The sequence below is a fragment of the Myotis lucifugus genome, unplaced genomic scaffold (assembly GCF_000147115.1).
Source record: "Myotis lucifugus unplaced genomic scaffold, Myoluc2.0 scaffold_57, whole genome shotgun sequence".
NCBI classification, from domain to species: domain Eukaryota; kingdom Metazoa; phylum Chordata; class Mammalia; order Chiroptera; family Vespertilionidae; genus Myotis; species Myotis lucifugus.
The window spans coordinates 2,258,208-2,286,179 of NW_005871105.1; the positions used below are offsets into that span (position 1 = coordinate 2,258,208).

The following is a 27,972-nucleotide window of genomic DNA, read 5'->3' on the forward strand; positions in this document are numbered from 1 at the left end:
CATCTTGTATGCAATCATATCTATACTTAAGTTTTTTCTCTAATATCCAGCTTAAAGGAATAGCTACCAGGCCTCTATGTGATTAGGATTCATTTTTAGTTGTTTTTATATATCTTTCCCAACCCTTACGAGGCATTTCTGGAAATCATGCAGATGACTGAGCAGATTTAAAAGGTGTTATGCAGCTTTCACACCTTAATAACGCCGTCTTACGTTGAGTAAGTAATTTGTCTGAATCACTGTGCCGGGCAGAGAGAGTATGTCAAAAAGAAGTAAGTGCAGAGGGGGACTGGGCAGGATGGAGAGGACTTGGGAGGCCTCAGAGGAAGGTGACATTTGGAGGAGGTACGGCAGGGTAGGTGGGGCATGAAGGAGAGTGGTGTGAAGGGAACAAAATGGAACTGAGGCAAAGTCTCTTCTCTGCTTTCCTTGGACCTTTCAGTGGAGTTTCCTCTCTCATGTCTTGCCTGCCCGGCATATGCAGCTTGTGTGATAAGAGGGACCTTAGGAGCACCTCCTCAGGAGCCCCCGCCTGGGAAGGCCCAGCAGGACTGGAGTCTCAGGGCACAAAGCCAGTTCGGGTTTAGGCTCAGGAAGGAGGACTGTGTTCCCGTGGCCTCCACTCCCAGATCGAGTGGGGAGATCCAGCAGACAAAGATGGGGTCTGGACCAGGGGAGTGGCTTCAAGGAAGAGGCCTCTCAGCCTGCCTCTCAGCTGGGCAAATGTTGTATCTGGCCACAGGGTGATTCCGCATAACTCACCAGAGTAAGAGACAGAGGACCTGTGGCCGAAGCCCTAAAAGGCGATTGAGAAAGTTCGCTCTCCTGGGCTTCCTTAGGCCGTGTCTGTCGCACATGGCATGCTAGTGTGCGCTGGTGGCTGTGCATATGCCTCGTCTGTATGGTCCTCCTACTCTCCCTGTCAGGCTCTGAATGAAAGATACGAAATGGAAGTTAACCTTCATTCTTTACCTTTTTTGTATTTCATCCACACTCAGGTTCACATCATGAAGTGCAATTGGCTGCTGTCCTTTTTGTGAACAGTTGACACTTTCATTTCCCTGTTAGTGCGTTTATTTTGTTCACTTCTCTAACGAAAGAGACTTGGTTGCATTCTACATTTAAGTTTCAGCTTTTAAAGGCAAGTAATTAAAACCTCCATCATGTCTTCTTTCTTCGTCTTACCCACTGATTACTACTTAAACACTCCCCTTTGGTGTCCTGGTAAAGAAAGATGGCATTATGGCTTCCAATTGTGAGCCAAGGAAGTGTCTCTTCAAGTGAGGGTCTCGCCCTCTGTGCAGGGGCCTTGCTCTCGCGGCAGACTCTCTGTGCAATGCGTGCCGGGCTCTGTTCTCGCATAAAAACACCATGAGGGGTCACACCACCCGCGAGAGCCCTTAATGAAAATGCGGTCCCAAGAACAATGCAGCCTCTTGTTCCCTCAGCTGAATTCACCTCGGATGCTGTCTTGCAGTAATTTTATTCTCTGCTTACACTACCACGGGGGTGAAGGAGAATACTGTGAATCAAGGCTCCTCTGTCTTCCAGTCACTGTTGTGAATGTGGGCCATGTTCCAGTCTTTATACATACATTTCCTCTTCCTTCACTCATCTATTAACCACCATTCTCACCCCACCTAATGTGTAACTATTGTTGTGATGCCCTGGGCTTCAGCAAGTAGTACAGCATATAACAGTCATTCTTGAGATTAGATGTTTTTAAGCCATAAAATTGATTTAAAGCCTTATTTAACATTTCACAGGGGAAACTGTCATGGCCTTAGATCAAATCTGTGTTACCAGACTGATGGTGATGGGGCACATCCTCATCCCTAAGCCAATTCAGGGGTGTACGCACATCTGCAAGACTGGGGTGATGGAAACTCCAGGGGGCACCATCCACATTGGCTTCAGTTAGGGGTGCTCCTTGGAGTTGGCAGGGGAGCACCCTGCAGGTGAGTTTGGACTGACAGTTCATGAATGATTCTTTAATGAAAAATTCATGACCCCTGAGTACAATGACACATCTATAAAACAGTGAGGCAAAATAGTTCAATACTGAGTATGAAGCCTAGTGCTCGACTGTCATGAGTTCAAATCCTGACTTAATCTGTATGACCTTTTTGGGAAAGTTATTTAACTCCTCCAGGCCTCAGTCTCGTCATCTGTAAATAAGGTTAATAGCAGTATCTACTATATAGGGTTATTATGAGAATTAGGTAAGTTAATGTTTGTAAAGCATATAGTTAATGTTTGTAAAGCATATAGTTAATGTTTGTAAAGCATATAAGTATCTATTACAAAATTTCAAAAACAAATTTGATCATTCTGGTGATGCTTAGTAAAATTAGATATAAATTACATGAGAGTATCAGTGATTTCACCCTCTGTTCTCAATTATTGAGGTAGTTATTGTGCTGGAATACTGTTAATTCAAATTAAAAAATTTTAAATTTTAATTATGTTTTACTAGAGGCCCAGTGCACAAAATTTGTGCACTGGTGGGGGGGGGGCGGTGTCCCTCAGCCCAGCCTGTGCCCTCTCACAGTCCAGGAGCCCTCGGGGGATGTCCAATTGACATCCTTAGCACTGCTGCAGAGGTGGAAGAGGCTCCCGCCACCACCACTGTGCTCACCAGCTGTGAGCCCAGCTTCTGGCTGAGCAGTGCTCCCCCTGTGGGAGTGCACTGACCACCAGGGGGCAGCTCCTGCATTGAGTGTCTGCCTCCTGGTGGTCAGTGTGCCTCATAGCGACCGGTCGTTCCGCCATCGGGCCAAATGTAAGAGGGCACAGGCCAGGCCGAGGGACCCCACCAGTGCACGATCAGAGCCAGGGAGGGATGCAGGAGGTTGCCAGCCTGGAAGGGACCATGGGAGGGCTCCAGGGCATGTCTGGCCCGTCTTGCTCAGTCCCAATCGGCCGGACCCCAGCAGCCAGCTAAACTACCTGTCGGAGCATCTGCCCCCTGGTGGTCAGTGCACATCATAATGACTGGTCAACTGGTCAACTGTCTGCCTTCTGGTGGTCAGTGCACATCATAGCAAGCAGTTGGGCAGCCTTAGCATATCATTTAGCATGTTATGCTTTGATTGGTTGAACAGACGACCTGACACTTTGCATATTAGGCTTTTATTACACAGGCTACATTTGTGACTACTTGTATAATCCATAGTCCTTTAAAAAGAGAATGAAAAAAATATAAAACTCTATATCAATTATAGGGATACACATGCACAAGGATGTTCTCTGCTGCACTGTACCTGATAAAGAAAAATTGGTAAGAACTTAGATGCTTATCAGTGGGAGACTGGATAAATTGTGACATATTCATAAAACGTGAAAATATACATTGTTTGAAATAAATGACTGCCTGGCTGGAGTGGCTCAGTTGTTTGAGCATTATCTTGTGCATCAAAAGGTTTCCGGTTCAATTCCCAGTCAGGGCACACACTTGGGTTGCAGATTTGATCCCCTTTTGGGGCACAGACAGAAGGTAATTAATAGATGTTTCTCTTTCACTTCTCTCTCTTCCTCTCTCTCTCAAATCAATAAAAATAAAAAACATATCTTCAGGTGAGGGTTAAAAAAATAAACATAAAAATGAAAAATACGCAATATCAAGATGGTATTTGAGGAAGGATGGAAGGGATTGGAATCTGGCAGGAGCATAATGGGGTAAGGGGCTTCAATTTCATCTAACATTTTCTGTCTCAAAAAAATATATATATGAAGCAAACATGGCAAAATGTTAACATTTATTAAATCAGGTTAGAGGTTACTCTATGACATTATTCTCTAATCTTTTCATTTATATTTGAACATATTGATAATAAAAATAATAATTAACAGAATTTATCTAAATGCCAAACTATAATTCTAAAGTTTCTACCATGGATTTTATTACTCATTCTAGTAAGAGATCAACCGAAGGACTTGTATGCATCCATATAAGCATAACTAATGGACATAAGACACTGGGGGGTAAGGGAGGGCAGGGGTTTGTCAAGGGTGGGGGGGAAAAAAGGACACTTATGTAATACCCTTTGTAATACTTTTAGCAAAAAATAAAAAAATAAATAAAAAAAAATAAAATTTATAAAACATTAACATGCCACCAATTGTGCTGGTATTTCTTTCTTTTCTTTTTGTTTTTAAATATATTTTTATTGATTTCAGAGAGGAAAGGAAGAGGGAGAGAGATAGAAACATTGATGAGAGAGAATCATTGATTTGTGCTGGTAATTCTTATAGATGTCCCTATTTCATGAGGTTTATGGAGCACTTTGGCACAAGGACTTTAAAGAATGCATTTTCATTATTCTAGAAAGAATTTTAATGGCCTGTTGTACATCAGTGTTAATAGAGTCATTTAGATAAATCCCTAAGCAGTCCTTTTAAAGCTTGCATTTTTGTTCAACCAAAAATAAAAAAAGCTCTCTCACCATCCTGAATAAATCTGCTAATCAAGTGTGTTATATGTTTTTAGGTGCTTCAAATTAAATAATATGGAAACATTTATTTAGGGTGTTTTGCTTTGAAAACTTCTTCAGCAAAACAGCAAGGCAACTAATCATTCCTGTGAATCTGTGTAATGAATTATGCTTTGAATATGTTATTGATTGGTGGAACAAACAGACCATGACCCAGATTTTCAGTGTTGTATATTGAGATGTGGCTGGTGTGCTCCGAGTCTGACAATCCTCTATTGATTGTGTAAATTAACTGGGACAATGACCCGTGACTATAGCATGACAGCTTTGTGGTTAAATATGCCATCAACCTTTTTATGCCCTATGTATAGTGTGAAATGGTCACCAAATTAATGTTGTCAGAAATATCTGACATTCTAACTAGAAAACAATTTTCATTGTCTGTAACGTGAATCTTTATGGTAGATATATTATAAATACCTTGATTTCAATGCTACTTAGCATTGCTAAGATCATTAAACATGAAATTTATTTATACCTTCTATATTATGTATTAGCTGCTCACTATGTACAGTTGGCTCCTAAAGATAAAGTGATAACCAAGACAATGCAACTCTCTTTAAATTGTTAGTAATCTAATGAGTATTAGAGTCAAGAAAACAGGTCATTATAATACAGTGAAATAAATACTATTTGTGAGATTTGCAAAGGGTGTTACAGGAGCACATTATAGGGAAACCTAACCCAGTCTAGGATGATCAAGGTGAGAATTCGAGGAAGGCTTCGTGGTGGTTGATTCTTCATTTGGAGACTGGAGGAAGAATAGTGCAAGCAGAGGAATTAGCACATGGAAAAGCCCAGAGACAAGATAAAGAAAGCATCCTTTGGGTCAAATGTTTGGGCTATTACTTTGGTATGAAGAGCCTTTACTACCCTGGTATTGTATTATTTTGGAATTCCTAGCTCAAGTGATCCTGAGGATGGCCATGGAATGTCAACCATCTGAACATCTTAGAGTTGATCATCAGCCCAATGCCCAGGTCCCCATCCAAAACCAAGTAAATCAGAATTTCTGGGGGCTGGTAGCTGGTGTTGGGATTTTTAAAAAATCTCTCAAGAAGATGTGACTATTCAGCCAAGTTGAAAATCACTAATTTCCAAGATAAATCCTGAGAGGTGTGTTGATTTAGCAAATGTGTAGGCAAGTGAAAAAGGCAGAAATGCTGTGCAAGGGCATTGCCAAAGTGAGCTGGCTATAAAGAAATGACCTTGGGGATCATATCCCCCTTATACATTTAAGTGCAGAACAGTAATAAATGTGACTCATATTCTAGAACTGGCTCTTGACATATTCAGAAAGGTAGTACTTCACATGTTTTTCAAGTCAATTATTATTTATTCCAAAACCCTTAGCTAGATTAATCTAGTCTTACCATTCAAAAACTCCCAGTTTAGTGAAGAGACAATTTCTAAATAGTCACAATCCTGTAAATCATGTAACAGGACTATACAAAGTGGCCTAGCTGGGGAATGGTATCAGGCAAATATCAGAGAATAGCTAAACTTTGAAGGATGAACAAGAGATAGCAATTCACTGAAACAAAAAGATCTTTAGTGTGCTTGGAGCAAAAGATAGGAGGTATCACATCCAAAATGTGGCCAGAAAACTGGGTTAGCTACCAAAGGTGAAGAGACCTCTTGCTCCTTGTTGCCAACTAGTCACAACTCCCTCTGACTTTCTCTATGTAGCTGGAAAGCTTCTTTTTCACAAGTCTCCATGTGGTTGACCAGCTAAAGCACAGCTATAGCGCTGAAAGTGTGTGGCACTAGATAGCCAGCTGTAAGCTGGCCTCTAATGATCCCTGCCTCCTAGTAGTCACATCCTGATGAAATTCTCTCCCTGGAGTGTGAGCTGGACCAATAGATTCTTCTAAAACATAGAATACTGTAGTCCTAGCCCATTTTTCTGAGTGATTAGAGTGTCAGCCCTCAGACTGAAGGGTCATGGGTTCAATTCAGGTCAAGGGCAGGTATGTACCTTGGCTGCAGGCTCAATCCCCAGTCCCGCTGGGTGCTTGTGGGAGGCAACCAATCCATGTGTCTCTCTCACATAGATATTTCTCTCTCTGTCTCTCTCATTCTTTCCTCTCACTCTCTCTAAAAAAATAAAAAATAGAATACTGTAGAAGTGTCCAATAGACACATGCAAAGATATTCAACATCTCTGATCATCAAAAAAAATGCAAATTAAAACCACAATGAGATACCATTTCACACCTGTCAGAAAAGTTATCATCAATAAATCACCAAACAAGTGTTGGCGAGGATGTGGAGAAAAGGAAACCCTTGTGCACCATTGGTGGGAATGCAGATTGGGACAACCACTGTGGAAAACGGTGTGGAGTTTCCTCAAAAAACTGTCTTATGACCCAGCAATTCCACTTCTGGGTATATATCCAAAGAAACCCAAAACACTAGTTTGAAAGAATATATGCCTCCATGTTCATTGTAGCATTACTTATAATAGCCAAGATATGGAAGCAACCCAAGTGCCTATCAATAGATGAGTGCCTAAAAATGTGATACATATATACAATGGAATATTACTCAGCTATAAAAAAAAAAAAGAATTAAATCTTTCCATTTGGGACAGCATGGATGGACCTAGAGGGTATTATGCTAAGTGAAATAATCCAGACATAGAAAGATAAGTAACACATGACATCACTTATATGTGATAAATTACAAAATAAATGAACAAACAAAATAGAAATAGACTTATAGACACAGAGAACAGACTGATGGATTCTAGAAGGGAAGAGTATTTAGGGTTGAGTGAAAAGGTGAAGGGATTAAGACGTAGTAATTGGTAGTTACAAAATAGGCATGAGGATGTAAGTTAAAGCACAGGGAATATAGTCAACAATATTGTAATAACTATCTATGGTGCCAGGTGGGCTCTTAAATGATCTGAGTGAACACTTTATAACCTATATGAACATTTGTCCACTATGCTGCAACCTGAAACTAATACAAAATAATGTTGAAAGCAAACTGTAATTGAAAAATAAAATAATAAAACAGAAAAAAAGGAAAGAAAAGTAAATAAAAAATACAGTAGAAGTGTCATTTCTGATATTGGGTTATAAGAGGAACAAGGTTTCCTTCTTGAGCTCTCTCTCTCTCTCTCTCTCTCTCTCTCTCTCTCTCTCTCTCCCCTCTTCCCTCCCTCCCTCCCTCTCCCAGTCCCTAACCAATCCTTCAGATGAGACTGCATTCATGGCTGACAATTTGGCTGCAGCTTAATGAGAAGCCTTGAACCAGAGGCACTTAGTCACCATTCACTTAGCGTTTCTGCATATTCCACATCCTCTAGGAAGACCTCACAGGTTAGCTGCAGAGAGCTATTGACTGCCCCTTGAGAAATAAGGTTTATTTCAAGCCTGAAATATGTAAAAATAAGGATAAAGAACTAAGGTATTTAAAATCTGTTCTGATGCTATCAGTTTAAGAGGCAAGGTGGTGAAGATTACAGTTGCTGACAGTATTAAGACAATGGTCTTATGGCACTCGTCCATCTGAGCTCCATCTTCCTGTCTCTTCCCATCACACACACCACTGGAGTGTAATTTCAAAGTGTGTCATTTTCAAAGCTGAACCAGCACTCAGGATGGCATCTCGGAGCCTAACTACAGACTTGCTGCCAACCTTTTGTCCATCGGGCTACCCTCTTTCCATTTCTATTTTACCACAGTCCTGAAGTTTCGGATGATTTGGACTTTGTGTGTTTATGAAGCCTTCCTAGCCCACCTTTTCTTTTCTTTTAATATGATGTAATTTTTTTTCTTCAAATGTCCCTGAGAAAATGTTTTGCATGGGGGACTAAAAACTTTCCCAGTCTTATTCTGGCCTAGAAACCAATTTGAAGGACTGACTCTATGGTGAAGACTATTAGCTAAGTAAAAACATGTCAGCCTTTGACGCATTTGTTTAATTAAATATTTGAGAAGGCATGGTTAAACTATAATATTACAGTATTTTAGAATCCTTCTAAATAGTTAATTATGTGTTTAGAACCTAACCCATTTCTTCTCCATTTTGTAACACAGGAGAAGAAAACCTCCTGGCAATTTTACGACGAAGATGGTGGAAATATATGATGCTGGGACTCATCGACCTGGAGGCGAATTACCTGGTGGTCAAGGCCTACCAGTACACGACTCTGACCAGTATCCAGGTACTGACCTCTCTTCCCTTCGCAGCCTCCTTAATTTCCAGATGTCATTTGATTTCAGTTTAGTCACTTAGGAATCTGAATATTACTCTGTAAGTTTTGCAACAGGAGGGAAATTGGTTGTATGAAAGTTAATTTAAACTTTATTTCTATGTCTTATTTTTCTTAAGTCAAGGGTAACTGGACATCTTTTTCCTCTTCTTTCTTAATACACCATGGTAATCATTGACAATGTAGGAAAATAATTTGTAGCTATGAATACTGCCAACTAATTTTATGTCAGTAGGAGAAGTATTATTCATAAGCATAAAATAAATCTATTTCAGTCACAACTCACAACATTGCAGAATATGTTCATGGACTCTTATTAAGTAATCAAAATGCTTAATAATTTTTGTTTTAACTTTCTTTGATGTGAAGATTTTGTAACCTGAAAGGACAGAATTTTTCCTAAAGGGACAAGATTTAAATTCTTAAAATGTGTTATCCATGAAACTGTATCCTTTCTTCCTCTCTCTCTTCTTCTTTTATGCATGTATGTACACAGACACACATGCACATACACAATTGCAAGATTAATTTAGGCTCTCACAAAACATCACCAATATCCCTCATTATATCTTAAATAATAAGCTTAACTATTTTTGTTTCATCCTTATTTCTCTTTTAATGGCAACATTTTGAATTTGTATAGATTCCAAAGTTCCAGGATGAAACAAAACATTGTTCACATATTAGGTTTTACTTAGATTTGATACCTCAACAGTATTTCTGCCATCCTAATAATTTTCTTAGAAACAACAATGACAAAAATGGAGAAACCAGCAAACAAACCACCTGAATAAATTTAGATTCTATAGATCGAATAGGAAGCTATCTAAACACCAGTTAGATGGGGCCACATGCTCTTCCTGCATGCCCAATGAGAGACAGAAAGATTGCTTACCTACAGCCATCGAAGAAAAGTCCAGAGCTTTATTCTGATTGGACCACACTGATGACAGGGGATTGCTACTGTGAGCTAATTGGCATAAATCTGAACTAATAAAGGATGAGATTTTTCGGATTGGTTTAGACAAATACTTCTCAATGGGAGTACTGCTGACAATCTGGATGGGATCATTTTATTATGATGTGGGTCCCTTTCCTATTTTAGTGATCATTTAACATTCCTAGCCTCTGGCCACTGAATGCCAGTAGCATTTTTTTTAGACTTTGTACCAACCAGAAGTGTTCCCATGATTTCCAAATGCCCTCTAGCAGAGAGGTACCATCTCTGGTTGGGCATCACAGGCTCAACAATCAGCATTCACTCCTGAGTCAGGGTTGGATCAGTCACATATCTGAGAGAGAGGGGCTGTGGACGGGTGCTGGGAGAACAACCACGATGCTGCCACACACAGCTTAGCGCCCCCCTCACTTTGATGAACCCCACGATGGCAACACTCTCTTCTGTGCTTCCATGGCACTTTGTTTTTCAGCTGCTGCCACAACCTGTCTTACCTAAGAATGATGTTCCACTGTTCCCATCTACTCCACCAAACTCTGAGTTCTTTCACAGCAGGGATGATGTCTTGTCCACCTTGGAATCTCTAGTAGCTAGTAGAAAAACCAGCACAGACTAGGTATTCAATAAATGTTTAAAAGAAGTTGATTAAATTGCATTGATTTCCCATATTTTGAGGCACATGCCCAGGTTGTGGTTCAATCCCCAGTAGGGGGTATAAAACATAACTTCTACATGCACTGAGAAACCAAAAAATCCGTGTGACTTGTTTTATTGTGATGTTGGCTTTATTGCAGTGGCCTAGAACTGAAGCCCCAGTGTCTCTGAGGTGTGCCTGTGTGGGTTTGTGTAACGACTGCCACAGTCAGGACACAGCCCTGTCCCATCACCACAAAGGAACTCCCTGTGGTACCCTATGAAGTCACACCAGTTTCATTCCTCTCATTCCTCTCAGCTGCCCAACTACTGATCTATTCTCCATTTATATAATTTTGTCAACTGGGGAATAATATATAAAACAAAATCGTACAATATTTAACCTTTGGAGATTGGCTTTTTCACCAAGCATAATGCCCTCAAGTCCATCCAAATTGTTGCAAGTATCAACAGTTTGTTCCTCTTTATTACTGAGTAGTATTCCTCCATGGTATTGATATACCAAGTTTGTTTAACCGTCACCTGTTTAAACATCTGGGTTGTTTCCAGCTTTGGGCTTTTACAAATAAAGCTGCTGTGAACATTCATGCGTTAACATAAGATTTCATTTCTCTGGGATAAATGCTCAAAAGTGCAACTTCTGGATTATATAGAAAGCTGCTGTTTGGTTTTAGAAACTGTCAAACAACTTTCTAGAGTTGCTATACCACTTTACATTCTCACCAGCAATGTATGAGAGATCTGTTGCTCTTCATCCTCACCAGCATTTGGAGGTGTTTTTATTTTAGCCATCCTAAAAGGTGTGTAGTGATATTTCATTGTGTTTTTTTAAATATAGATTTATTGATTTCAGAGAGGAGGGGAAAGGTAGAGAGAGATAGAAACATCAATGATGAGAGAGAATCATTGATTGGCTGCCTCCTGCATGCTCCCCACTGGGGATGAGCCTGTAACCTGGGCATGTGCCCTGACCGGGAGTCAAAACATGACTTCCTGGTTGATAGGTCAACGCTCAACCACTGAGCCATGCCAGCCAGGCTCATTGTAGTTTTACTTTGCATTTCCTTAATAGCAAATAATATTGAACATCATTTGGAAAAAAATATATTTTAACTTTGCCATTATAGTCAAAAGCTAAAGCTAACAATGGCAAAAGCAATAACATTTATTCAAGGAAAATATAATACAGAGAGACATTGAAGTGAAGAAACCCAGCTGTTTTCTTTATTAGAAAGTAAAAAGAGGGGTGGTAACACCATGATGTTGAATTTATAAGGATTTTATTTTAAAGACACATTTGTGGGTTTCTATCCCTTGTACAGAATAAATAGATTGTGCCTATAATTTTGAGGCAGATTAGCAATGGCATTTGGTTAAATTCTAAAAGCTATACTATTTTTATAACTGTGCTTTATAAACCATTTCAGTAGAAATAGCAGCTTTATGACTTCTTGTCAAAGATTATTCGTCTTTCTCCAGCCATGTAGTATGAAAATGCAAATAGATGAAACGAGTGAAGTAAGAAGAAACCAGGTCTCTTCCAACATGGTAGTTTGGTAATTAAAATGCACTCACATTGGAAACAATTCCCAGTACTCTTGCTAAAAACCATACTGAAGGGTCTGTACTGCTAACACTTCCCCTCCTTCTCACAATGGATATTTCAGTGTCTTCCCATCATTCGGGCAGTTTCCATCAGGGACAAAGGAGAAGAAAGAAATCCCTCTAACCCTAATTCTTTTCCTTCGGCCACACTGTCTGACTTTGGCATCTTAGCCAAATGAAAGCCAACGTGCAGTGAGATATCCAACCCTGAGACTAATTCTACCTGACACACACGTGCAAAGCACATGCATAACATTCACATACTACACCATACACATGCAACAGCTTGTCTTGTTGCTTTATGTAACTCTCAGGTCTTCCTGGGTCCACTCTGAATTTCAGGTAGGCTTAGGATTAAGTTGCACCAGGTACAGAGAAAAGCTGGGTACCTTCTGATGTGTCTCTCAAGTTTAAGCCACGTGAGTAGACTTGGCATACAGATTCCTTCACTGATTGAAAAATGCCAATGCTATGGCTAAGTGCTAGGGACGCAACTACTGATCAGACCTGGACCCTGTTGTGGAATGATAGACAGCTACATGAACAATTAGAATACAATATAGTAGTGTGATTTAAAACAAAAGTATGTATTCAGGTCAGTGAAGACACAGGAGAGAGGTACCCCTACCCTCAGGATTCATGTAACTGTGGTCCCAGGGCCAAGAAGTTACGACACAGGAGAGAAAGTCACCAAGCAGATGTTATTTGTAGCCAACTTGAATTTCCACCTCAATGGATGAGCCCAGAGAGAAAGCATACCTATATACAGTAGAACCAGGTCCCATGGGCATGAGTTTATGATTATGAGCTCAGCTTTTAAGACTATGTTTTCTTCTTTATCCTTACTAATTTTACCTGTTCCTGGTGCAGGACTGTGGCAGTTTAATGATTATTCAACAGATCTTTTAAAGTCCATTTAAAGGCAAAGCTTTCAAAAGCAAAGTTCTGACCCATAAAGGGAACATGATATTTTGAATTGTTCAGATTCCTTAGATTTCGACTTCCTATTCTCATGATTGTGATAATAACTTAAATATGTATCATTTCAAATATAAGTATTTGATTGGATGTTGCACAGTTTTCTGCCAGCCTTTTGTCCTGATTTATAGACCCTTGCCCATCCTCAGAAGAACACACTAAAATCATCTTCAATGTCTCCTTAGTTCCATTACTATGCCCATCCCTTTTACGCATGTTCTGTAGAACTCCTTTCCACAGAAAGCTCCAATTTCTAGCGCCACTGACTCTGGGCCGATGGGCTGGTTCCCAGACACCATCAGGTACAGCCACTGGAAAGCAAGCAAAGCATCTCTCTCTCCTCCTTCCTCCACCCCAGTGATTCCCAAAGTGGGCACTACCGCCCCCGGTGGGCGCTGTAGCGATCCAGGGGGGCGGTGATGGCCACAGGTGCATTTGGGGGCGATGAGTAACTGCTATTAAAATTTAAAAAAAAATAATTTCCAGGGGCTGAGTAATATTTTTTCTGGAAAGGGGGCGGTAGGCCAAATAAGTTTGGGAACCACTGCTCCACCCTTGGAATAGCCATGCTTGCAAAGCAGGAAAACATGCATTTGATCCTGTCTTGACAGTATTTATTTCTTCATATTCATTTTCCTTGATAACTGTTACTTTCCACTTCATCCAATAGTTGTTTATTTACATATTTCCTCTCCCCTTCAAGTGTATAAGGTCCTTGAAGGTGGGACCTGTGTACTTGGTACACAAGAAGCACTGAATACATTCCAGTAAATGCATAAACAATTCATCTTTGTTTCCTTCACAACCTCTTCTTGTACCTATAGATGCCCAAAATGTATGAAATATTTGAATAAATCAGTCAATGAGTGAAAACATGACCTTCTAATGGCCAGTTATTGAGCAAAGCAACACAAGTGACCTTTAGTAGTTTCATTCTCAGTAAGTGCATTAATTCTATCTACTATGCTTTGGGGACGTAAGGATGATGAAAACACGGTCCCAACTCTCAAGAAGCTCATGTTATAGGAATAGCCAGGGTACAGATTCATTTGTTCTAGACTTAGATGTTCAAAGCAACTATCTCCTTTATATCCTATAATTGATCTAATGTCCATAGTGAAGCTTCCTCCCCTCAAACATCCTCAAGCTGGCTAAATAGCAGTGGAAGGCAAAAGGCCGATTACGTGTAAAACTGCATTTCTTCCCGTTTAAAATTTGTCTTTGGAAAGTTCAGTTGCTTTGGGACAAATGCTTAGCCTCTCAGAGTTCTCCCTTCCATACTCATTTCTGAGAGGGCACCTGGGTCTCTAGGGTGACCTTCGGCTGCTGTCCACTGTGGGCAGTTGGCCAGCTGTTGAGTGTGGGCAGTTGGCCGACTTGCTGGGTGTGGACCTACTGTTCGTTCTGTGCCTGGTACTCTGCTGGCCTCTGCCGCTCTCTCTGCCCCAGCAATGGTCTCCTTCTCCTTGCTAATTGCCACCCACCCACCCACCCCATCTCCCCGATTCCTGTTGATGCTGTGGGCCTCCAGGTGTCCAGCTGTGAATGCATTTGGTCTCCAACCTTGGTAGTTCCTGCCACGTGGAAACCCCCATCCTGCCCCGGGTAAGCCACCCTGCACCCCTTTGCGAGCACTTAGAGTGACTCTGGACATCTTCCAGCAAACAGAAGCTCTGAGGGGGGAATACAGAGCTCTGCTAACCACATTTCACCTCTGGTTGTCCTCTGATGTGGCCCCTTCAGGGATAAGTCCTTTCCCCCTCTTCTCTGCATGGATTCCTTGTCTCACATTCTCCCTCCATAGCACTAGGTCTCGTGGCTCAGCCCTAAGGGAGGAAGGGGCGACCTTCCACATTCTGGAAGAAACTCCAATGTAGTTGACAATATCATGTCTTGAGATGTTGGAGGGGAAATACAGAATTTAAAGAAATTTCTTCTCTTTCTATGCACCTAACTCTCTAGACCCATGGTCGGCAAACTGCGGCTCACGAGCCAATGCGGCTCTTTGGCCCCTTGAGTGTGGCTCTTCATTAAGCCTTAGGAGTACCCTAATTAAGTTAATAACAATGTACCTACCTATATAGTTTAAGTTTAAAAAATTTGGCTCTCAAAAGAAATGTCAATGGTTGTACTGTTGATATTTGGCTCTGTTGACTAATGAGTTTGCCTACCATTGCTCTAGCCCAGTGGTTCTCAACCTTCTGGCCCTTTAAATGCAGTTCCTCATTTTGTGACCCAACCATAAAATAATTTTCATTCCTACTTCATAACTATAATGTTGCTACTGTTATGTAAATATCTCATATGCAGGATGGTCTTAGGCGACCCCTGTGAAAGGGTCGTTCGACCGCCAAAGGGGTCATGACCCACAGGTTGATAACCACTGCTCTAGACCCTTCCTTGGTAAAGAAGTCAGGAAAGTCAGCGTTCTGTTTGAAAGCTGATCAGTGACCTCTTCGTTTTATAAGGGACCTTCTCTTTTTTTTCTCAAGGCTCAGGTTTACAGGTTGAAGGCTGGACGAGGCATAATTTAAAGGGGAAAATTAAATTTTCAAAAAGTTTTATTACTCTATTTTGCTGGAAGAGGGTTCTGCAAACAAATTATAATACAGTATGAAAGGTTGTAAAATGGAACTGTACACAAAATATGAATTACAGAGGAGGACTGACTGACTCCAGCCATAGGGAGGACTCTCAGGAGACATTCAGTGCAGTGTATAAGCCCAGGTTTTACTGACAACATGAATTGCCAGTAAAGCAGGGCCACTTGCTCCCCTGCTGATTATTAGCTCCAATGGCTTTGTAGACAGGTTATAAATAAGATGCCCTTAAATGTCTGTTTTCTCTCTCTCTCTCTCTCTCTCGCCCCCCCCCCCCACCAGTTTTCCCCACCTATCAGTACGAATTTAAAAACCTGCCTCCTCATGTGGTCACAAGTAGGCAAACAACATTGCATACAGTGGCCCATGTTTTCCACCAGCCTTCAATGCCGGGCAAGTCCTTAGGGAAGGAAACTGGCTGTGAACTGCAGGGAAGAAATATGTGTGTTGAACACTGTCCACTTGCACCTACATGCAAAGAGTTTTCTTCACTCTGGTATCTCTTGAGCCTGTAGCAATGCTGAGCATGCAGTAGGCATTTAATAAATAACTGCTGACTGAATAAATAAATGACAAGTACAAGGTGATGAACATTTGATTTTGCCCTTTTTCAGTTGAGTTAGACCTAGAAACAGACCCCCAGAAGCACAAGATGTTTTCCTTCAGCTTTTGAAGTTGTTTCTCCCGCTGTTTTAATGCTGGGAGGAATCAAAACAATGCAAAATTGATGTAGAATTAATATTTTATCAGAAAATGTTCATTTCCTTCAACATGGGTTTTGAAATTTGTACTTTCTTTAGTGTTATTGTTAATGTTCTTATGTGCATGAATTCCATAAATAAGAAAAATACAAGTTAGTGTTTCTTGGCTGACTTAAGGAAACCACTTCTCCAAATACAAGATAGTGACAATGTCAGAGAGCCATCACTAAAAACAAACGATTCTAATTCTCATATGTTTTCTTATACCCTTCACCTCCTCTAATATAAAAACTGCAGGCAACCAGTAATTATTTCTTCAGTACCCTCAGAGCCTGCCATTTCTCCTGGAGTGCTCACAAGGTGAGAGGCAGCCCATGAGCCTGCTAGCTGGAGCTCAGGCTGGCCTGGCCTGGACCACCGCACCTGGACCTCGGCTGCTTAAGCTCACTGTGTAAGCAAGTGGCAGACCGGGGATCATATCCTGGCCCTGACACTACCACGTGACTTCAAATCAGTTACCTCTTATCTTTAGTGCTCCGATTTCTCATCTGTAGCATAAGAACCTAGCACTGTGCCTGGTACATGGCAGACATGAGGGCATGTCCATTCCTTGCTTTCTGCTTTTGGAATCCAGTTGGCTGATCATCAGAGTTTGTTTTAAACCTGATTAAAACTCCAATGAGCCTGGCCGGTTTTCTTCAGTGGTTGAGCATTGGCCTATGAACCAGGAGGCTGGTGGTTCAATTCCTGGTCAGGGCACTTGCCCAGGTTGCGGTCTCATCCCTAATGGGAGGCGTGCAGGAGGCAGCCATCAATGATTCTCTCTCAGCATTGATGTTTCTATCTCCCTCCCTCTTCCCCTCCCCCTCTCCCTCTCCCTTCCTCTCTAAAATAAATAAAAATATATTTTAAGAAAAACAAAAAACTCCAATGATGCTCACCAGAAGGAACCTGTGCTCTGACTTCTGCTTTCCCCCAGGGTGGATTTCACTGCATCGGAGCTGAAAAACGTGTGTCTCCTAATTATTGGCATCTTCCCATGGTCACCTGGGTTTCTAGGTGCCCGTCCCAGATTTTCAGCACATGGCAGTGTCCCTTTCTCCCTCCCTCCCTCCCTTCTTCCCTCCCTCCCTTCTTTCCTTCCTTCCTTCCTTCCTTTCGTCTTTGAGAGCTGAAGCTGAAAACATAAAGAGAATATACTTGAACATGTAGGAAGTTCTGATGAACTGGCACATGGGAACATATGAAACTCACACATTTAAATCTTTACCTGTGGAAACAAGAAAAATAGTTTGGAGAAAATCTTTTACTAAATCCTGAAAATAGGACATTTCCCAGGTAATGGCTGTCATACAGTCAACACCGTGACACAGTTTATCAGTTTGGAGCTCTTGGGCAACACATGGAAACATGGCTTCCTCTGATATGAATATTTTAAGAGTAAAGCCTAAACATTAAGTCCTAAGGTATGGGGTTTGGGAGGGGTGGGGAAGTAGAGGTGTTATGAATGAAATAGCCCTGGGAGGGAAAAAATCTGAAGGGATGGAGGGGGTGAGAAAAATTGGTCCCAGATCAGTGACACCACTCCCTGAATTGTACCCTGGGTTGGATTTTCAAAAATGCCTCTGGGATGGTCTCCAGGCCTCTGAATTAACATGGTGCTTGATGTGAATGTGCATTTCCCAAATTATATCCACTCTCTTCAGCTGGACTGTCAACCACAAGAGGACTTTTATTGTGTCTGTGTAACTGAAGTTTGTCTTTTTTTAAGATCCTTCCCTGTTAACAATTCAGTCTTACTCACTGGAGATGAATTTATAATATAGATCACTTTTAGAAACACGGGAGAATTGCCAATTAGAAGCAGAAGAAGGGGGACTAGGGAAATGTTCTTTTTCCTGGAATCACCTACCAGTTGCCTCAGGTTTAGCCTCTGACAGCTGGGCCCTGTGAGGGGAGCGTTCTCCCTGTGAATAGCCTGAGGGGAGCGTTAATGAGGAGCTGAAGGCTGGCAGGAGTCTCTGTTGGGCACAGAGAATTAGAAAGAGGGATGAGGTCACCTCCCTATTATGCTCCACTGTAATGGGAACAGTTGGGTGGCGGCTTTTTGTTTTGTTTTAATTTTTTTACAAACCATCCACTCTGCTTGAGAAAGACTGATCTGACTCTCATAGCTCTTTTATCCCCTCATGTATTTTTTATACTCTATATATTTTGAAAGTAGCATATGTGCAAGAGAGGAAATTTGGATAGCACAGAGAATTGGTGCAGTGGGGCGGAGAAGATTCAGTTCAAAGATAACCATTGTTAATATTTTATTCTTATAGATTCTGATTTCTCCATTCAGAGATTTTTATGCCTAATATTATGATACTGAGATTCTTAATCAAGAAACAAACACATATGTCACCCAAACCAAGTCTGGTCTGGGAGGAGTATAGAGGGGCTCTCGTTCTCCCCACAGTATCCCCCAGGCCAGGAAAGACTCACATTCCCTTCCAAATGCTGAGACTCTTCCTCTTTCTCTGATCCTTCTTGCTCCTCCCCTAAGGCAAAATAGCTAATTTGATACTCAATGGGGAAAAATGCTATGTAAATTTAAGAGGTAATGAACACTTTTCTTTCCAAAATATTCTTAAAGTTCTTTGAGAATTGTCAGAGCATAAGATGATTGTGAAACAATATTCATCTGTTTGGTTTTTTTGGTACTGATATTTTGCACTTTTTCTTTTGGTTATAGAAATGTATGCAAAGAAAGATAAATACAGTATACAGGTTAATGACAAAATCGGAAGCTTCCTTGGTTCTTTTTCTTTTTTAACAGGCATCTATTATAATGCTTCTCTTTTTTATTACTCTAACTACCACTTAGCTAAGGAGTTAAGCTACCAGAAAACCATTGGTAAATCATTTTGTCAGTATTTTTTATGCTATATGACCACAGGGGAAAGGCTGGAGCCAAAAATTACTGGAAAATAATAGCCTGTTTAATAACATCAGCTACCAAACGGTTTCTTTTCTGTAGTTACAGGTACCGTAGTGAGACCTCCACCTGTAGTAATCCTGTAATTGACCTTCATTAAATATTGTTCAGAAAAGAACCATGACAGCACTGCCACTGGTGTCAGCAATTTGAGTGACCTTGAGCACATCGCTTCTCTTGAGACTTCTGAGTTCCCAACTTTTAAATAAAGGGGTCACAAACTGGGCAGTACCTCCCCAAAACTGGGGAGATACCGCCCCCAAGGGGCACTTGTTAATGTGTAGAAGCATTTTTTTTTTTTTTTTTTTAGTGGTCAGGGCTCACTGTACTCTGCAGAGAATATGGGGCAGACCTGCAAGATGAACAATTATTTCACCTCAAACGCCAGTAGCAGCCTGGATTACCTCAAATGTCCCTTCTGACCGTCAGTGATACCAAGAGGCTGTGCATTCATTAATTCACTCGGTCACCCATTACTGGCCCCTGCTGTGTACTGGGCACCAGGCTTCCCTAGCTGCAGTGTCTCAGAAACCCTGGCTCGGATTTGTATTCTCCTTTTCCCTTCTTTCTTCCTAAAAGTCCTCCCAACAAGTAAGACCTGCCATTTACAAATAAGGGTTTTTTTTTTAGCTCAACCCATTAAGGGAATAGATCCCAGGACTCATCATATGCTTTGGGATTTCTAATGACACCGAGATCCCGAAGGGCTCACTTCAGTCCTCCCTGAAGATTGGATGATGGCCTTGTTCGCCTTCAGTAATCCAGGAATGGAGGCCGTCAGCTCCACGGATCCAGGGCTTGCAGCCAGATAATGAAATCCCGGTCGTGAAGCATGTAGCTATAAATATTTCAACCGTTGATGCAATCATTTCTAATTTTTAAAGCAAAACACCAACTGTTTTATGCCCAGTGAACGGTTTTCACTGGCAAACTGAAATTTCCTAATGTACTTTAATGGCATTTGAGGCCAGTTGTAACACCTGCCTTAGAGCATTTTACCACATCAAGTAGGGTCATTCATTTGCTAATTAACTATGCAGTGAGCAATCCTGTGTAGTACAATCCAACCAGCCACCCCCTCTCTACATTGCCCCTCTGGGAGTGCTGTCCCCTTCAGGCTCAGCCCCCAGCCATCACACTGTTAAATCACTATTCACAGGGCCCTCATCACCTTATCTCACAGCAGCCCCAGGGACAGCTTACATTCTGATTGCTTCTTTCATTTTGCAAAGGAGATCAGTGAACAGAGAAGCTTGAAGGATCTGCCCAGGTCACAAAAAGCTTCAGGGTGGAGGGGATTCTGAGTGCTGCTTACAGGGCCAAAAGCCACTCTGACAGTCAGGGATGCTCTGCAAATACAGTTACCGCCCCTCCTTATTCATGGGGGACATGTTCCAAGACCCCCAGTGGATGCCTGAAACCGATGACAGTACAGAACCCTATGTATGCTATGTTTTTTACTATACATACATACCTATGATAAAGTTTAATTTATAAACTAGGCACAGTAAGAGATTACCAATAATAATAAAATAAAACAATTATAACAATACTAGAGGCCCGGTGCATGAAATTTGTGTGCTTGGGGGGTCCCTCAGCTCAGCTTGCGTCCTCTCACAGTCTGGGAGCCCTTGGGGGATGTCTGACTGACATCCTCAGCACTGCCATGGAGGCGTCTGCCCCCTGGTTGAGCGTCTGTCCCCTGATGGTCAGTGTGCGTCATAGCGACCGGTCATTCTGCCATTTGGTTGATTTGCATATTAGCCTTTTATTATATAGGATAAGTAAAATAAGAATTATTTGAACACAAGCACTGTGATAACTGAGATGGCTACTAAGTGACTAATGGGTGGGTATCATATATAGCATGGATATACTGGACAAAGGGATGATTCATACCCTGGCCAGGATGGAGTGGGATAGCATGAGATTGTATCATGCTACTCAGAACGATGTGCAACTTAAAACGTAAGAATTGTTTATTTCTGGAATTTTCCATGTAATATTTTCAGACTGTGGTTGACCGTGGGTAACTAAAACCGGGGAAAGTGAAACCATGGAAAAGGGGGGGTGGACTACTGTATACATATATTTTTCAGCCTTTAATGAATCTTGGAGACTCTATTTTGATGTTTCTGGTCATTATAAATCCATATATGTATTTGTTCAATAACTATTATTGGATAAATGTATTAGCCAAACAGGGTTTTGAGTACTAGGAATATTTTCCTGCTCCCCTGGACCTATGGGCATATGGGGAAGGCAGACATTATGCCAATAATTCAATATTTATTATTATTGCAATTGACACTATCTCAGTCAAGGTGGTGGAAGTGAGAGAGGGTGGCATGAATAGATTTGAGAGATGTTTAAAGATGGAATTGGCAGAAGTCAGTGGTCAATAGGATATAGAGTGAAGGAGTGTTAGGGGTCACTGTTCTGAATCTTGTTGCTGGGAGGTAGGGCCACTTATCGAGGATTCTAGCAGAGGAGCTGTGCTGGGCAATGGGGCAGGATCACCAGCTTCTCATTTGGTATATGGACTCGAAGTCCAGTGGGACATAAGTTTGTCTAGTGGAGACCCTACTTTGCCTGGAGTGTCAAAGGTCACTGCAACTTACCACAGTGTGAGAGAAACTACAGTACATGGAGCCCAGATCATGTGTTGGTGAACAGGCTTATAGATTGGCATCAAGGCCCGAGTAATTTACAAAATGCTTTTACATGTATTGTTTCTGAGCTTCGCAATGATCTTTTGGGAAAGTCGGTAGGAGTCATCTTCTTCTACTATCAGGAAATTGATGTTTCCTGGATTTGTGATTTGCCCAAAGTCATACTGCTATAAGCAAGGACCTAGCACTCAAATTCAGATTTCTGGCCCCTGGCATAGGAGTTTTTTCATTTCACCATGTTACTTCACTGCATGATCAGAGTGAATCTTCAACTCTTGGGGCTGTCGGAATCTCACTATTTGTGCAAAATATATAAGAAGTGAAATCAGTTATTTTTTTTCTAAACTCTGTTCAGACTTCTAGGTTTTATTACTCTTTTTTATAACAGCATTTTAAAGTTCTTTGTAAACTTCTGAGATTAATATTTGTATTTATACTTAGAGCAATTATTTTCTTTTAAGAGTGAAATTTCAATGACAGATGAAAGTAACTTTTATTGGCTGTGGGAAGACAGTTGTGTGGGAGAAATTAAGTTCAACTTTTGTGTGAATCCTAATAATTTATAAAACATTGTAAGACCTCTGCCCCCTTACCTCCCATTCCCAGATCTATTCCTAAAGTGGAAGGACCATCCGAAATGGCTCAGCATATGAGGTGTTCCCCTGGGGTCCAGGCACTGAGGGATCCGGAGAATCTTCCCCACCAGCCTGTCTTACCAATTTGCCTTCTCCCCTTTTCCTCTTGGGGATGTTTAAGTAAAACTCATTTGAGTTTGTTTCTGAGTCTGTTTTAGTTGCATTCGTTCTGGCTCTACACAGAACCTCAGATTCAGGGGACTTGGCCTGTCTACGGGGCTAAGTTATGTTTCTTTACTACATGCAGAGCTTCCCCTGACCTCCTGCTGTTCTTTCCTTCCTTGCCAATAGCTCCTGGACTGTTTCGTGATCCCGGTGGTGATTTTACTCTCCTGGTTCTTCCTGCTGATCCGGTACAAGGCTGTACATTTCATCGGCATCGTGGTCTGCATCCTGGGGATGGGCTGCATGGTGGGAGCAGACGTGCTTGTGGGAAGGCATCAGGGAGCAGGTGAGTCTCTGTGTGTTCACTAGGTTACCTGCCTCTGTGGGTGAGGCCAAGGCAAGACCTGGCATGTTCATTGTTGGGTGGAAGAAAAGGAACCTGGTCTTTCCTTTGTCTGTGTCTTACTCATGCTTGGTCCCCCATGATGAGAAAAATAAGACATTTGGGGGGGGTGCTAGTAGCCTGACTCTGTATCCCTAATGCACATTCCTGTTAGCCTATAGTCTAGTCCAGTGATGGCGAACCTATGACATGTGTGTCAGAGGTGACACACGAACTCATTTTTTTGGTTGATTTTTCTTTGTTAAATGGCATTTAAATATATAAAATAAATATCAAAAATATACATCTTTGTTTCACTATGGTTGCAAATATCAAAAAATTTCTATATGTGACACGGCACCAGAGTTAACTTAGAGATTTTCAAAATGCTGACACGCCGAGCTCAAAAGGTTTGCCATCACTGGTCTAGTCACTGCCCCTTCCTTAATTATCTGGTCTTGCAAGACCTGTTTACCTAAACACTCCCATTTTACAGAGGCCATAAACCATGAACAATACACATCCCTTAGAGAGGGTTATCAGTACTGGCGCCAGGCCAGGCCTTTAGGTGTAATCTCACAGCCCCCATCCCAACACACAGGGCTTTTTGCACAGCCCGAGAAAGGACCGGAAGTCTGATCATTATTTGGGGGATAAAAAAACCAAAGGGTATGAAGAGAAAGCTTCCTCCATATTGGCTTGCTCAGGATTTGGAGAACTGACCCCCTGAGTCACTGTACTAGTACATGTGAAATATCTGAAAATAAATGGGGTTTTTTTGTATCTCCAAGTACTCCTGTGTGTTTTTTTCGGTCACCTGGTAAATTCTGTAGCACCCACACCTAGAACAGTGGGACATAGGAAATGCTTAATATATTTCTTGAGTGAATAAGGGAAGCATATCGACCGCCCATAAACAAACTTTACTAAATCTCAGTTGGTAAGTTACAGAACTTCTATAAAAATGCCAGAATAGAATTTTGCTGGTGCTAAATTCTTGTTAAGAATTTTTAATGAAGCTCTCTCTGTTGTTTTGTTGTTGTTGTTGTTGTCGTCGTTGTTCCTAGGGGAAAATAAGCTGGTAGGGGACCTTCTGGTCTTAGCAGGAGCCACACTCTATGGTATCTCTAACGTCTGGGAAGAGTACATCATCCGAACCCTGAGCCGAGTGGAATTCCTGGGCATGATCGGACTCTTCGGGGCATTTTTCAGTGGAATTCAATTGTGAGTAAAAATAACAAGATGCTCAGACAGTAGAGACTCTTAGGACATGTGTTTAAAATTTTTTTCTTTGGCGTAAGGTTGGTAAGTTTATTTTATAAAAATCAAAGCTGGGAACCTGTCACCAATTCCCCATATGAAATCGGAAAACTCAATATCTTTATTAGTAAATTTCTTCTAAACTAAACAAGTTTATTGTAAATTATTAGAAAAACATTTCATGGACTTTGAAGATAATTTAAAGGAAACCATTAGATGTACATTGATTCTCCCAAACGAACCTGTGGGTTGTTACGTAGAGAAATAGAAAAACTAAGTGTAAACTCCACGATCGGATGCACTTGCAGAAAGGGGCATTCTGTTTATGGGTGAGTGACGACGGCCACCAGAAAACTTACAGTTTAAATTTGCTCTTTTACCAGTTTTCTCTTCTATTGCCCATGGATTTGCATGAGTGAATCATATTTCAAATTCATCTCTTAGAAATTTTGTGTTTCCATTTCCCTTAAATAACCAAAGAACTTATATGCACACATGCATACCCCACGGAAAGAGACAATAGTGCGGTGAAGGCCTGGTGGGGAGGAGGGTGAGGATGTGGGGGGTGGGGGTGGGGTGGAGAGGGTCAATGGAGGAAAAAGGGGACCTCTGTAATACTTTCAACAATGAAGATAAATTTTTAAAAATAGGTAAAGATGTAACACACACATTCTCAAAAAGTCAAAAACACCAATTTTTCAATAATTCTGGTGTGGGAACATATAAGTCAGCACTGGTTTGTGCCTCAGAAATTGCTGTGAGAATAAGTGTCAAACGAAGTATCATTTTTCATCAAGAAAGGCCACATATTTGAGTTTCACATAAGAGATGGATACATGTATGACCTCCTGTCTAATTTCACCAAATCTGTTTTTACAAAGCAAGCAATTCTGATTTCACCAAATAATTTTCTACAAAGCAAGTACTTTGCAATTGTATTGGTTCAGTATCTGAGATTATTTATGGAAGCAATTTTAACATCACCTTAAACATGGTTTGCAAATAGGCTGTTTCCAAGAATCCTCCAAATCTCAGTACCCTCAGATAGAAGTGAAGAGCTCCGTAGCACACAAGGCACTGAGATGGGAAGACTCTTCGAGGATTTATTTTTGGTTCATTTTGAAAGCATGATGGCATTTTAAAGCTCCTAAATTTGGTGCTCTAGGTGTATGAGAGGAAAAGAAATTGCCTAGTTCGACTGTTCAGAACTAACATTTTGTAGATGGATGGCTCATTTTATGGATTATTATTCTTGAATCCAAAAATATATTCCTAGATCTAGTGCTCATTGGCTTCAGTTGCAGTCCATTAGTGCTGACTGAGCCCTTCAGAGACACTGCTACCCAAATCATGGAAGTGGTGGCATTTGGGTGAGTTTGGCAAATGGGATACATCAAGGCCACACGGAAACCAAACAGCACTGGTGGCATGGTTCCCCCTCGCCTCCGGGTCCTCTTCTAGAGCAGTGGTTCTCCGTGTGCTTCTCCGGTGCCATGTGAGAACCCCTTAGACATGCACATCCTGGTCCCCTCCCAGATCTATGGAATCAGAATCGCTAGGAATGGGGCCCAGGAAGCTGTTTCGACATGCTTCCCAGATGGCTTTTTTGCACATGAAAGTCTGAGAATCACTGCCCTAGAAAATGCTCAGTCAGAAAATTGATTACACCTGCAAGCACAGAAATTTTCCGAACCTCACCGTTTCCTTTTCAGGAAGCATCTAAGCAAGAAAAAACACAGGCCATAGGCAGACTGCGTGGGTGTGAAGGTCAGTGGGAGGTTTGGGCTCCCCCATGCCCACGGGCACACTCACCCCTGCTGGCCAACCTGACAAGAGGCTTCAGGATAAACCCCAGTCTGTCTAATTAGACTGGCCTCTGCATGGCCCAGAGGTAGTTTTGACATTCAGTTGGTTGCTGCATGATTTGTACAAAGCTGGTGAGAGAAAAGTAGTAGGATGCCTCATAATCTTGCTCATCAGATCCACTTTCTTTCCATTTGCAGAGCTATAATGGAGCACAAGGAGCTGTTAAAGGTGCCCTGGGATTGGCAAATAGGTAAGGGGTTTGTTCACCTAAGATGCTGTTTTTTAAGTGAACCTGAGAAATAACATTCGAAGAGTAAGGTGGGTGGGCCTGGAGCACGAACAATGAAAAGATTTAGAATGCAGGGACAAAGAAAATGAAGTCCCCTTGTCATTTTAGGAATTCTAGCACACTACAATACAAGAGACTAAACGGTATGATTCATAATGTTTCCTAATTGAGCTTTGGCCCATTATCCTCATCAAGATGCCATTAGTGGAGACACAGCAGTATGTCATTAGGTTAAAGACCAACCAGAAAGAAAGAGTGCCCTGAGGCAGTGGTGGGACATAAATAACAGCAGTTTGCTCTCGCCAAGCAATGCAACACTGATGTGATCGTTAAAAAGTGGCATTATGCTAAGTGAAATAAGCCAGTCGGAGAAAGATAAATATCACATGATCTCAACTCATATGTGGGATATAATGATCAACATAATCTGATGAACAAGAATAGATCCTAGACAAATGGCAGGGCGGGGTGGTTAGAGAGCAACCAAAGGACTTGTATGCATGCATATTAGCATAACCAATGGACACAGACACTGTGGCGGTGGGGGCTTGCCCTGGGTGGGAATGGCTGGTGGGGCGGGGGCAATTGGGGAAAAAGGAGACCTATGTAAATCTTTAGACAATAAAAAATAAATAAATAAATAAATAAATAAATAAATAAATAAATAATTTTTAAAAAAGAATGATAGATAAAACACAAAAAGTAAAAAAAAAAGTGGCACTTCGGTAAAGGGGAGAAAATGGAACTTAACAAAAAGGCATAAAAGAAAAACAATGTAATGGACATTCTGAGCCCATAAAAACCTTTCAGAAGGGAGCATCTTGCATATAAGGAATGGCTAACTGATCTCCAGTGGACTTGGTGAAAAGTATCAGAGACAATTGGAGCTGGTTAATCAACCAAGGCATCTCAGATTACATTTCTCTCTAAAATCAGTTTTCTCTTACAACAACAACAAAAATTAGGACAAGGACTTGAGATCCTAAGTGATGCTGTGATGATCCCACAGGAAGCTCTAGCAGGGACTAACATTTAATACCCTTAGGCTGTAGTCTAAGCTAGGCCCTCAGTGTCTATACCAAGATGCACGAGTCCCGGCAATGAGGGCAGAGCCTGGTTTTGTGGAGGTGCTTGGAAATTGTGTGCACAGTGCATGTACATGGGGGTGAAAGTACATCCCCCACATGGAAGCTGGCTGCTTGAGCCACCTCCAGTTTATATGAGCTTTGATGGAATTAACAGCTTAAGTCGAATTCTGTTTCCATGAGCAAGGTCAGCAACGGCATAAACTGCACCACACCACTTTGCCTACTTCGACCCCAGAGCATCCAGCGCCACCGGCTGCTGAGAAAACTCCCTCCGAAGATGCACTGCAAGCTACAGGATTATGCAGGACTCTCCCTGGGGATTCATTCTAGTGACTTCCAGGGCTGCCCAGCCCTTGCGGCTGTCACAGAGTCCTGCCATTTAATTTCTCTTGTGTTTTGCTGTAGAATGTTCCAATGAAATGAAAATCAATAGAGAGGAGGAGATGGGGGCGGGCCAGGGAGGGCAGTTGGGCAAGGAAACCAGATGCAGGTTACAGACGCATTTGCCTTTGTGACTCTCAGTGCCAGGAAACAAAAC

General features: G+C 41.6%; 1 protein-coding gene across 1 annotated transcript in view; it reads left to right on the forward strand.

Moving 5' to 3' along the window:
• Positions 1–27,972, forward strand: part of SLC35F1 (solute carrier family 35 member F1) — a 113,647-nt gene that overhangs the window by 51,956 nt on the left and 33,719 nt on the right. Inside the window, exons 2-5 of the mRNA XM_023754177.1 lie at positions 8,543–8,670; positions 22,796–22,955; positions 24,059–24,215; positions 26,255–26,307. Coding sequence (XP_023609945.1) covers positions 8,543–8,670; positions 22,796–22,955; positions 24,059–24,215; positions 26,255–26,307 — 498 coding nt within the window. The remainder of the gene's footprint in view (positions 1–8,542; positions 8,671–22,795; positions 22,956–24,058; positions 24,216–26,254; positions 26,308–27,972) is intronic.